The sequence below is a fragment of the Cavia porcellus genome, unplaced genomic scaffold, assembly GCF_034190915.1.
Source record: "Cavia porcellus strain 051 isolate PalLab524CR breed Dunkin Hartley unplaced genomic scaffold, mCavPor4.1 scaffold_1, whole genome shotgun sequence".
Lineage (NCBI taxonomy): Eukaryota > Metazoa > Chordata > Mammalia > Rodentia > Caviidae > Cavia > Cavia porcellus.
Genome location: NW_026947484.1, coordinates 89681529 through 89694676, shown reverse-complemented (window position 1 = coordinate 89694676; position 13148 = coordinate 89681529). Strand labels below are relative to the sequence as shown.

Genomic DNA, 13148 nt, shown 5'->3' with positions numbered 1-13148 from the left:
TTTACAAAATACTGTACTCTGCCTTGTCTCAAACACTGATCTGATCATTCTTGTCACTTTCTGAAGTAGTTCTGGAAGTCCTTTTCTGTGTGTGTCTTTACTTATCCTGACATGGTGGTCTCTATGTCCTGAATCCATTCAAAATATTTATGTTTCATGATAATGATGAGCTGGAAAAGCTAGAAGTCATGTGGTGCCAGATCTGGTGACAAGGTGAATGAAGACATTAATCACAATGTTTTTGTTTGACAGAAATTGCCATAAACATCTTGAATTGATTTAGGATATTGAGGCAGCCATGAAAGGACACTCACAAAAGAAAACTTCCCAGATCACCTCAGAAAGTGGCAAGAATGATGGAATAATTGTGTTCAAAGTGAAGGAAGTCTGAGGGGGATTGGTGACAATGTGTCTTTTAGTGTGAGAAAGTCTTTAAATTTTTTAATGTAAACATGCACCATATTTTTTGTTATATCCTACAGAATTAGGACTTTCATGATTGCTGAAATGTTCAGAGAGGGAGAGAAATGTATAGACTGGAAGCAGAGATAATTTTTGATGTTTTCAGAAATGACATTTATTTTAACTGCATAGCAACTTTAGATTTGGAAGTCAGTTCTCAGATTGCTTTAATGTTTTCTATGCTTTTAGCTTTGATCACATTGCTGAAATGTTTTAAAAAGGGTGATTAAATACCTGAGTGCTTCTTAAAGCTCTCTGGTTAGGAAGGCTGTGATTACAACAGATTTTCAGACCTCTTGGGCATAGGAAGGATGGACAAGGGTGTCATCTTTCAAGCAAAAACTCTTTAAAAGTACTTTTGAGCACATTTTTAAAGTTGTTTCACTTACAGTTCTGCTTGCAAATAACAAAATGTACCGTGTTTTCTTATTTGTAAATCATGTACATATAATTTGTAGGTATTCTAGATTTTCATTGAAGTTCTCTCTCTCTCTGTTTCTTTCTTTCTTTCTTTCATTTTTTGAGATAGGGCTTTGCTGTGTAGGCTGGTCTTGAACTCATTATATAGCCCAGGCTGGCCTAGAACTTGTGGCAATCTTCCTGCCTCAGCCTTCTGAGTTTTACATGTATGCACCACCACACCTGGCTGTTTTTGATTTTAAAACAAATTAATGACACATCTTAAAAACAGTAGTTTAAATTAGGATTAGAGCCTGCTATATCTTTTTGTCCCCCAGTGGTAGTATAATACTATTTTGAAATGAAAACGTGCATGCAAGGTAATTCTGAAATAGAATTTTCTGCTGAAATTTTACAGTATATTGAAAACTTGAGCACAGTAAGTTTAGAGCAGTAAAATACTCAGCTTCAATTACCCTTGAAAATTCTTGGGTTGGAACAACCTGTTTTCTAGTTAGATTTCAATGTTGTGTGGGTGAAAGTATAGTTATAAGTATTTGTAAGTAGTTTTGAATACATTTTTATTTTTAGCTACCATGCATAGGTTTTTTAAAAACATAAGAAAAATTGTGAATACTCAGCACATATTTCAAAGTGGCCGAGTTTAAGCTGTTTTACTTGAAAACATTCAAGTTGTTCTCATTTATAATGCTGTGCTTGACAAGAGTTGTTTCTTTTTCCTCTCTTGGTCTTCTTTTCTAACTGCATCCTCTGGCTGATGGTGGCTTAACTCCTTTGTTTCTGTTTCTGTACCAGTCACAAGGGAGACTACCTATGGTCTGCTTTTCTTTGCCTCACTGGGTTGTTGTGAGTTGAAGGAGGGTCATATGTATGTGGACTTCCTTCATAGAGTAGAAAATGCTTTACAGATGTAAGATGGTGTATTTTTTATCTTTGCACAGTTGGCTTTCAGGTGAGTGACTGTAACATCACTCCGTGAAATTAAGCATATATGAAGTTTATCTTTGGTCCTACTCATCAGCAAATGAATGATTATTAAAGTTTAACGTACCGTTTCTTTCCTTGTTTTCCCCTTTCAGGATTAACAATTGTGTTGGTGAAGATAATCATTGGCTTTTTCTGCAGTTGTGTTTCTACACTGAACTTCTTACTTGCTACGCACTGATGTTTTCTTTCTGCCATTATTATTATTTTCTTCCACTAAAAAAGCATAATTTGGTAAGAAACATTTATATACACTAATGTTAGATCAGCTGTAGCATACAGTTAACGTTATGGTTCCTTTAGCTGCAGAAGATTAAAAACAAAAACAACAAAAATAAACCCAAATTAGTGAATTTTGAAATATGTTGGAATTGAGAACGTACACCATAGTGTGACATTTCCTTTAAAATAAATTATTTTATTATTTGTTAGTGGCATTCTTTAGAAAAAAATATTGTCTCTTTAAATATGTGTTTTGCTTTAAAAGTACTTAATGAAAAAAATGGAAAAGTTGAAGTGGTTTCTTTATAGGAATAAAAAACATAGGTTTTTAAACATTGTCAAAGGAAAAGGATTTAGGAAAAGGATTCCTTCCACCCCTGTCTTTGAAGAACAATAATAAAATGGCTTTGCAGATTGTTTTATAGAGTTACATCTATACCATTTGAGGCTAAGCTTTTGGTGCTCTGTAGAGGAAGTGTAGTAGGTGTTAAGACATGCCCAGAACAGAGATTGCAGAGGTGGTGGGGATAGTAGCAAATGGAATTTTGGATTCATTGACTGCATGTCAACACTGTGCTATGGACATCTCATCTTAATTCTTGCTTGATGTTCACAACACCCACTTTAACAGACTAGTAGAGATTAAAAGAGGTGCTGAAGGCACAAAGCTAGGAAGTGATTGTTTAGCTGATTTTAGTTTTAGAGCTGGATTTGAACCTGATCTTAAATGTTTTTTGTTATTCTTTCAGTTTTACTTTGACTTGAATAGGGATTTTAAAGGTACAGTGTGTGTGTGTGACTGAGAAAGACAAGAACAAAGTATGACAGTGTGTCAGTGATGTAACATAGGGAGGGGAAGGGAAGAAATGAAACCTCAGATGGGGAAGGGAGGGGTTTTTCCACTTTGTACATTTAAATATTTTATATAAAAATTTCATCATGATATTACATTACAGTTAAATTTTGGAGTAAGAGAATGAGACAGAGTCTCAAGTTCTATGTGTTTGCATGGTATTAATGTATATGGTCATTTCAAATTGAAAGAATATTGGCTGCTGCTGTTTGGGTGTATATATTAGTGGATCCTTGTAATTATGCTGATTTAATATAGGTTGAGAAGTTAAAATTAGGTACTAATAACTGAAGAAAATTCAAAACAATTTTTAGTGTAGGTGCTTACCATTTGCACTGAGAATATTGTCTTAAGAGTGTTTCACTTTGAGATAAATTTGTGGCAAATTGGTATTATAGTTAGAACATGTAAAATAATCTTTTGAGTAAACTCTAATATAATTAAACCTCATAAGGAAAGCATTAAAATTCCTCAGTGGAATTAAGATTATAATTTTTTAAAAATGGAGGGAAAAGGAAATTCAGTGAAAAGCTAAATATCTGGGAGAGGAAATGCATTACAGTATAGTGCAGAGACTGGTAAACTAGACCTTATATTAAATTTAGCCTTCTCTTATCCCCAAATAAAATTTTACTAGAAAACATCTGTTTTCATTTGTTTATATATTGTCTGTGGCTGCTTTTGTGGTACAACAGAAGTGAGTAGTTGTGATAGAGATTGGCTAGCAACACTTAAAATATTAACTGTCTCTTTAAGTTTGATGATCCTTGGTGGTGAATTTTGACTTTGCAAACAGACACGCCTGGGATCAAAACCTGGTTTGTTTTTTTTTTACTACATGCGTACCCTTTGCCAGATTGCTTCACTTCTGTGATTTGTAATTTCTTGTAGTTTCTTCTTCTGAGATACATGAATAATAGTGAAATTAAATAAGATAATATGAGTAAAGTACCTGGTATATTGTAAGTCTGTGATTTGTGTTATATTTTAGTGAAAGTTCTCAAAAAATAGAGTTTTTTTGGCCTATTAATTTTTATGAAATTTTACAGACAGTTTTGTACTGTTACTGGGAGGTTGATGACAGCCAAAAAAATTCCAATAATCAAATAGAAATGTATTGATAAGATTTAAGTGGAGAATTAGACATCTGAAACTACAGATTGCTTTTTGTATTGAAATGAGAGTCAGGTTTTTGTTTTTTTTGCCAAATATTATAGGTGTTTTTAAAATATATCTATATCTAGTACTACTATAATATCTATATTGTAATATCTAATATCTACATTGTAGTACACACAATACTACAACTAGGCATATACAAACAAATTTGTTATATCTTCTTGGTAGATTGACTTTTTGTATCATGTAAAATATCTCCTGATCCGTAATAATGATTCTACCTTAACAATATTTTCAATTGTTAGTTATATCAACTTTCTTTGTTTTCATGGTCTTTTTTTGTGTTTACTATTAAGCTTTGTTATATGCTTCTGTATGTATATGTATATTATGAGTGTTACTATCAGCATAAGAAGTTTGTTAAATGATTAAAAATATGAGGAAGAGAATATGTAAAAAGTAAGTAAGGGTTAGGTTTTGAAAACTCCCGCCAGATTTTCCTAAGAGTAATTTAATTGTCAAAAAAATACAGGTTAGTTTTTATAGTCATGTTAGTTACAGTACTCTATTACCAAATGAAAATTGAATAATTAGGTTATATTGGTTGTAAGAAAGCTATTTAGATAATAAGCAGTAACCTATAAGTGTAGAGACCTGCCAGACTTATGTCTAGTGGTGTTGAACAGGTACCGTTCTCTCAGCCTAACTCGTATGGTACTCTTGTTGAATTATGTGGGATGTTTCTGTAATTTACCATTAGTGTTAGTGGTAATGAGGTGAAAATTCAAAGAGTTCATGTAATGACCCTTTTCATTTTGTTGGTTGTTCCAAGATCATTTACTGAGGAGCAGTTACATAAAAATTTTTTTTAAAGTTTTTATTTATTTGATACTGGGGGTTGATCCCATGGTGTTTACACTGAGCTATATCCCTTTAAAAAATATATTTAATTTGAGACAGGGTCTTGTTAAATTGCCCAGCCTAGGCTTGAACTTCCATTGCTCCTGCCAGAGTGCTGGGATTATAAGCATGTACCACCATGCCCAGCTTCAGTTGTTGTTGAAAAATAACAATTTTATAAGTGCCATTTTTCTTCTTGAATCAATATTTTTTTTTTTTTGTCTTTTCATTTTTATCGGTACCAGGGATCGAACTCACGACCACCTGCTTGCAAGGCAGGCGCTTATGCCGCTGAGCTAAATCCCCAGCCCCTTGAATCAATATTTTTAACCATAGCTGTTTTTCTTCTTGCATTAGTATCTTATTTTTTTAAAAAATTATATTGGTATATTTTTGATACACATAATGATAAAATTCATCATAGAGAATTTGTACCTGTGCATGATATATCTTCATTCATCTTTTTTCCCCAATCTCAACCCCTCTCTTTTACCCCCTTTCCTCTCCTTATTTACAAAAGCTTTGTTTCCATGTTAACATCTTGTATTTTAAAATTTTATGATATATTCTTTGAATAAATTGATTCATATAAAATAGAACTTTATCATAGTGTTATCCAATAGAAGTTTTATTAGACAGATTTAAATGCATAAAATAGAATGTTTATTATCAATAGTTCTAAATTCTTGGACCAGAGTCTTATATAACTATGCTTCGAGAAAATATTTTATAATTTGTGTAATGCAAAATACTCTAGGATCTCAAGCAGAATGAATGTTGGTCACCTACTGTACATTGAAATGAATTTTAGTCATTTCATTGATTAAGATTTTGAGAATTTGAAGTACTATAATTAGGCATATACAAACAAATCTGTTATATCTTCTTGGTAGTTTGATTTTTGTATCGTATAAAATATATCTCCTGATCTGTAATTCTGATTCTCACCTGAACATTTTTTTTCTACTATCAGTTATATCAAATTTCCTTAGGTTAGTGTTTTCTTGGTAAGTCTTTTCTGTTTGTATTATTAACCTTTGTTGTATGCTTCTCATAGACAGCAGATACTTCAATTTAAAAAAAAAAACTGGTCTAATAATACTCTTGTGGGGGCAGTACTGAGGATGGACTCAGGGCATTATACTGAGTTACATCACCAGTACTTTTTGTTTTGAGATAGGGTTTTGTTAAGTAGCTGAGCTATGTTGGGCTTGAAGTTCTTATCTTCCTGCCTTAGCCTTCCACAAAGTGCTGGATTTACAGGTATGCACCACCACCTCTGGCTCATTTTGTTCAAATGAAAATGTTTAGTACATTAAAATAAGTTATTGTAACTGGTTGTTGTATTCAGGGTTTGCAAGGAGAATAAGAGAATACAGGGCACATAATTTATAGCAGTATTTTATGCTAGTCACCCAGAGTCAAATATAAGAAGTGCAGATCTAGAGAATCCCACTGAGGGCAATGTCCTGCATAAGTTCAGCTGAAAATCTGGGGCCTGTGACAGTGCCTCCCACAAGTCCAGTTGGAGGCCTAGAGCCCATGACAGTGACTTATGCAAGACCGTTTCATGGATCTGCACTGGGAAGGCCCACAGGTCAGCGGTGGAAGCTAGAAAGTCTGTGCCAGCGGGGTGAAGGATCTGTGCCGGCAGGTAGAAGGTTCTGCACTGGAGCCAAGAAGCAATGCTCACATTAAGAACAAGGGATCTCCTGAAACCACAGCCATCCTCAGTGACAACGAGGTTCCGAGCTCCTTCAGCAGTGAGAACAGTTGAGTTCATAGCAGGAAGCCAGCATGACAAGCTTCTCTTGGAGAATGAACAGCACTCATCTTCCCCTCTGGAGCCGGGAGGCAATGCTCAAAGTAAAGAAGCTCCCCAAAGTGAACTGCAGCCATTCTCAGTGACAATGTCCTGAGCTCTTCCAGTGAGAACAGCCAGGTTCCTATCAGGAAAGCCAGCATGATAAGCTCCTTCAGGAGAACCAGTAGCTCCAGGAGAACCAACAGATCCAAACAGTAACACTCACTGAAGGAGTGAGTGTTCTGTTGAGTTCTTAATTCAGTTATTACATGTTTCACTTTTAGAACTTACATTTGGTATTCTTTTTCATAGGTCACTTTGCTGGTGAAAGTCTCCATTTTGTCTTATATTTTCTTACACATTTTAGTCCAAGTAATTTTAATGTCTGTTATGGTGTGTGTCTACATGTCCCCTCCAAAGCCTCATGTGGTCATAGCATTTTTTCCCTTGGACTATTTTCTTCCTCTCCACTTCTCCTTTTTATGCTGGCAGCAGTCCTCAGGGGGACCATCTACACTCAGCACCACGCTGATTTAGTTTAGCTGGTGTTTAATTTGGTCATCGGTTTTTACTCCACCACACTTGGTATTGTTTCTGTCATTTCCTTGTTTTCCATTTGAATTATCTGTTCTTTTTTCCTATTTGTCTCCTCTTGCCTGTCATGGAGTCTTCAATTTTAAAAAAATCCAATTTATCTCTTCAGGTGAGTTTTTTCTTCTACTCTTTCTTTAAAAAGTAGTTTTTTTCGAAAGGAAAACATTCATCCTTAATTTTTTTGAAGTCTAATGTAAGTTAGACCATAACCATTACTTACATAATGAATGCAGTGAGAACATCTACCATTATCATTTTTGGTATATAATGCACGTAGAGAGATTCCATGACAAGAAGACTTTATTGTTTTTACTTATATATGTTATAATGCAATAGCACATTGCTGCTTTTCCTAGTCCTTTATGTCTTTCTAAGCATTTTCTGGGATTTCATACATCTTAAAGTTTTTCCTTCATTTTTGATGGTTTGTTGCTTGACATAGAATTATAGATTGATAGTTACTTTTAGTTTTTAAAAACGTTATTGTCTGTTGGTTTCTATCGTTTCCGTTATAAAATTCATTGTTGGAGCGGCTGGGGATTTAGCTCAGCAGCATAAGAGCCTGCCTTGCAAGCAGGCAGTCGTGAGTTCGATCCCTGGTACCGATAAAAAAGAAAAAGACAAAAAAAAAAAAAAAAAGACCAACAAAATTCATTGTTGGTTTTATCATTATTAAAAAACATGTCTTTTTGCTTTTTTTTTTTTTAAATGCTTGTACTTCAGTACTTATTCCGTGAATCTATAATGTGTTTCATGGTATTTTCATCACATTTTTTCCAGTTGGATACTTTATATATATTGAATCTGTGACTTGATGAAAATCTTAAGTTATGGAAATATTTTGGCTTTATTTCAAATATTCTGCATAACTTTTTCTCTTGAATTTCTGGGATTCTCATTATATACACATTGAGTTCTCACCTGTACAATATGGATATGCATATCTTTTTGTTCTTTTCTATGTTTTCCTTCTGTGATTCATTCCAGATATTTTTTACTGATATTTTCTAATTTACTAATCAGTTTGTTGCTCTGTCTGATCTATTGAGTTCTTAATTTACTTATTACATATTTCACTTTTAGATTTTACATTTGGTATTCTTTTTCATAGGTTACTTCTCTGGTGAAGTTGTCCATTCTGTCTTATATTTTCTTAGAGATTTTAGTCCAAGTAACTTTAATGTCTGTTATGGTGTGTGTCTACATGTCCCCTCATGTGGTCATAGGATTTTTTCCTAGGTGGCTAAATTGAAAGTGTGCTATTGATTTGTAGTGTAGTGCTGGGATTAAGGGTGGGTGATTGCTGAGCCAATCCTGTGATTAGATTGGCACCTCCCCAATCCTGATAGACTGGATACAATGTAAGGAGTAGAAAGGGGCTTGTCTGTCTCTCTTGGGTTGCTTTTGCTGTCTTTTTTAGCCTCTTCCATGTGGCATCCTGCCATGGAAGCAGCTGATTATAGACTTAAATCTCTACAAACTGCAAACTAAATAAACCTTCCCACTTTTAATTTAGGGTGTTGGGTATTTTGTTTCAGCCACGAGAAAAGTAAGACAGTGTCTGTGTCTAGTAAGTTTAATTTTGAGATCTCTTTCTGTTGACTTACTTCCTTTTTAGTGTCTAGATGTTTGGTCCTGTGTTCTGACATGCTTGTTAAATTTTTATTGGCTACTGTGCATTTCATGTGGCAAAGTGTTGACAGTCTGGTAGATGTGTGCTGACTCCAGATATGATTGAATCTTTATTTTTTGTATAATATATGTCTTGTTTACTTTTCTTATTGCTGTGACAAAACACCCAACACTCAAAGGAAGGAAAGTTTATTTTGGCTCATAGTTTTTAGAGGCTTCAGATCATAGTTGAGCGCCAGCACAAGGTGGCATGGCAGAGAGGCATTACACAGGAGAAACAGTTCATGACAGGCAGAATACAGGAAAGCAGCAAAGCAGCAACAGCAACCCTCTTCTGACCTTTATATTATTCTATCCAAGCTACCACCCATATGTTGGGTGGCACTCACACTCAGGGTGGGGCTTCCCATTATTTATACCCACAACTATGCCAGATCAGTCAGCAGACTAATTTAGAAGTCACACACCCTTAATCCCAGGATCACACACTCTTGATCCAGCCACCTTTGAAAAGCCTCACATATAATCGCATGAGGCTTTGGGGGGACATCTGGATATAACCATAACAGTATGTAAGAGAAGACTCATCTTGGTCCAGTCAGTAGTTTGAAAACATGTTTTTCTAATGCTAAATAATAGGACATTGGTTTTAATACAGCAATTCTTTGGAAGATGACATAACATTTGTTGATATTTTATAAATATTTATGGTTGCTGGGTTTGTTTTTTGTGGACAAGTTTCAGTTTGCCTTTAGTCTATGGTATATCCTTTTGAGGTCTTAGTTGTAAAACTCAAATGGTTTTGTGGATTGTGCTCTTTAGTTATTTACTGAGCCCAGGTTCAAAAGCACTGCAGAACATAGAGCTCACCTTAATGTATTTCTACTTTCTTTGGAATCTTATCCTTTTAAGTTCTGATGAGTTTGGCTATTTTCCAGTAACTTCCAACAGCAGTGTAGTAATTAATTGGATTATATCTGGCTTTTTATAGTGTTCTTGGTGGCAGGGTTTCATGCAAAGAATTCCTTTATAGGTGTCAGTGGCAATAGCACTTTATTTAAAAATGTCTTCTCAGGTGATCCTAATCATTGCTGCCTAATTGTACAACTTCAGGAGACAACACTCATGTCATAATCTGTGTAATGATGTCCTGTGGAGTTTTGCAGTGAAAACTTCTGTGGGGTTAGGTCTGAGGAAATGACAGGGTTTAGGTTATGGTGTATAGAATTAGACTTACCATAGACTTTATAAATAGTGGTTGGCCAAAGGAAAGATGATCAGGAAGTCAGTGCTGGATTAGAAAACAGTCAACCAAGGGTTTTAGGCAGTAATTGTATTAATTTATTTTAAGGCTATCTCTGTTACAAATTCTGTGTAGCAAATATTTCTAAGGCTAAATAATAGACTATTCTTAATATAGTAGTTCTTTTGAATTTAACTCTTTTACAAAGGTAAAAAAATGCCATTAATTCTAGTACAAAAGTCAGTTATTACCATTGACATTTAAAAATAAAAGGAATATTCTTCAAATAAATTTATACTCAGTGTTTGTTTTATAAATTCTTCCTTGAATTCTTTTCTCTTTTCCCTAAAAAAATTATATCCACTCTTGATGAAGTCTGTAAAGGTGGACAGATAGGGTCAGAAACCTCACTCATTCACCTTGTTATTTTATTTGAAGTATGGAATACAGATCCCTACAGGTCCTTGAGTGTCTTTGAAGGGTGTATTAATGATTATTGTGTATCTGGTGAGAATAGGGATACAGTTGAGTGTACCATGGACCTTGATTGACCCTCTGTGTAAAATGAAGTGAAATCTTTAGTCTGCTTTTTTTTTTTTTTTCTTATATACCCTTTTGGATAGATAGATGGCAGCATAGTATCTTTTCTAGCTCATCTTTAAATTCCAAAGCTGAGTGCTTACCTTGGTTGGAAAAGACACTCTTATTTGTTTGTTTAATGTAAAAATGTTTATTCATTATTTAAAACAAAAAAATAGGCTGTTCTTTAACCACTGCAGTAGCACTTAGCTTATTTTCAGAACTGAGAAACTGTGGTTAAACTCATGGGAAAGAGTTTCTGTTTTCAGGGCAATGCTCTGAATGTTTGCAGTTGTTCTACATTCCCTCCGCCAACTTTTGTTCAGTGTGTAAGTGTTTTTTAGATCAGCCTCCTGCCCTGACTCTTGCCTCTCTCTCTCCCTCCCTCGTCTGCTGCTCCCCCTCCTTCCTTCTTGCCTACCTGCTAGGTAGGGATCAGGCCCAGGCCCAGGCTTGCTAGATTAATGCTTTTATCACTGAACTTTCCCTTCTCTGGGTTTTAGACTTCTTTTTAACCTTTACTTTTAAAATACCTATCATAGATGTGTAAAGATTTACATGTTTTTATTTATGAAGTTGTGAGTAAATATTAAATGTGTCCTTTGTTGTGGGAAGGAAGGACTAAGGTATAGAGATAAAGGATTTATAGTTCACCATGAATTGGTGCCCAAATTTAGGATTTATTTTTTAAACTGTAAATATTGATTTGTATTATAGGTTTTATACTAAGGAAATCTTTTGAACCTAAAAAAATTGTTATATACTATCTTCTTTAAAAACAATAATTTTAAAAGGCCATAATTTTCAATTAGTGTGAGAAGCAAGTAAATGGAATATGGAAAAGTTGCAGAAATTTGAGTAATGTTTCTTTTTAAATAAATGGACATAAATTAAACATTTTTGGTAGAATCAGAAAAATTGATAAGATTATAGGCTTTGAGATCTCTGAGAAAGTTTTTAAATGTTAGTACTTAATGTCATTTGATATTTATTTTTATTTATCAAGCCAGTATAATGTTGGCTTTTATGTAAAGCTCTTCTTGAAGCTAATACTGTAAGTAGTTATTGGGATGAAAATTATTATCAATATTTAAAAATCTGTAAATTGGAGGATGTCTTGGCATTTTAATTGAATAAAATAGATGCATATTGAAGAAAATGAACTTTTCTCTTGACCATGGTTTGTGTTATCCTGTTTCACATACTTTATTGTTCACAAGTAAAATTACTCTTTTGACATATTGAATTATAACTGTTGTATGATTATTGTTTAGTAAAACCAAGATAAGAAATTGCAACTTTTAATTTAAATATGAATGAAGGTATCTTTATTTAAAGATTATGCTTTAAAAAAGTTATGTGTTGGCCATGAATATTTTATTAGTCATATTTCACGATTTTTGCTTTTTATGGTATTATTCTGGATTTGTATATTACTTGAATCAGTTGGAAACAACTCTTTTAAAATGACCCTGAGAGGACAAATAGTATGGTTTCCATTTTATAGATCAGGTCATAGAGATTAAGAAAGATTAATAACTTGTCTGTTCTTAAATTGGTTGGTAAAGTGTGACTTGGGCTGATTTCTGTTTGCTCCTAGCTCATATTTGTGGTATAGCATTAAGCTATGAATACTTGTGTTTATCCTTGAGGAAAATTTCTAAGCAACATTATTGTAGCACTTAAAAATCTTAAATACGAAGGTAAAAATACTGAAGCATCACACATTGGCCTCCTGAAAGGTTGTTCATTGACTCTCCTGATTGATGCTTTCATTTTGTTTTATTAAGGCAGCCCTGTTTAGTATTTCCTCAGTATACAGACTGCCCAACAATCCTTTGAAGGCATTATAGTAGTTTAAAATATTTTAAAAATATATTTCTGCTCACAGTTAGATATGATGGACAGTAATTATTTCTATAATGCAAGTGTTTTTTTTTTAGTTTGTGGCTATATCTGAGATAATGCAACTAATCATTTTTAGCATACCACTTTAATTCTAACTGTGTATCTTTTAAATTTTTTTAGATGAAGCAGAGTCAGATAATTTTTAATTCGTTCTTATATATTTATTTCCTTTTAATTTTTAAAAAAATTTGTCTTTTTGAGGCAGTGTCTCACTAGTTCAGGCTGGCCTTGAATTCATTTTCTAGCCCAGGCTGGTCTCAGACTCACAACCATCTTCCTACCTCAGCCTCCCTAGTGCTGGGATTACAGGCATGCACCCACCACCACACCTGGCTTATATCTCTATTTAGAAGACAACTTCTAAATAAATGTTCCTGGAACAATTGAATATTTATGTGACAAATTTAGATTTCTGCCTTTTACGCTGA

General features: G+C 33.9%; 1 protein-coding gene across 2 annotated transcripts in view; it reads left to right on the top strand.

Annotated features, from left to right (window-relative positions):
* Zdhhc21 (zinc finger DHHC-type palmitoyltransferase 21) overlaps positions 1-13148 on the top strand; it is a 55869-nt gene that overhangs the window by 21905 nt on the left and 20816 nt on the right. For both annotated transcript variants that reach the window (XM_013155095.3, XM_005004711.4), the window contains one exon: positions 1962-2100. In XM_013155095.3, coding sequence (XP_013010549.1) covers positions 1962-2100 — 139 coding nt within the window. The remainder of the gene's footprint in view (positions 1-1961; positions 2101-13148) is intronic.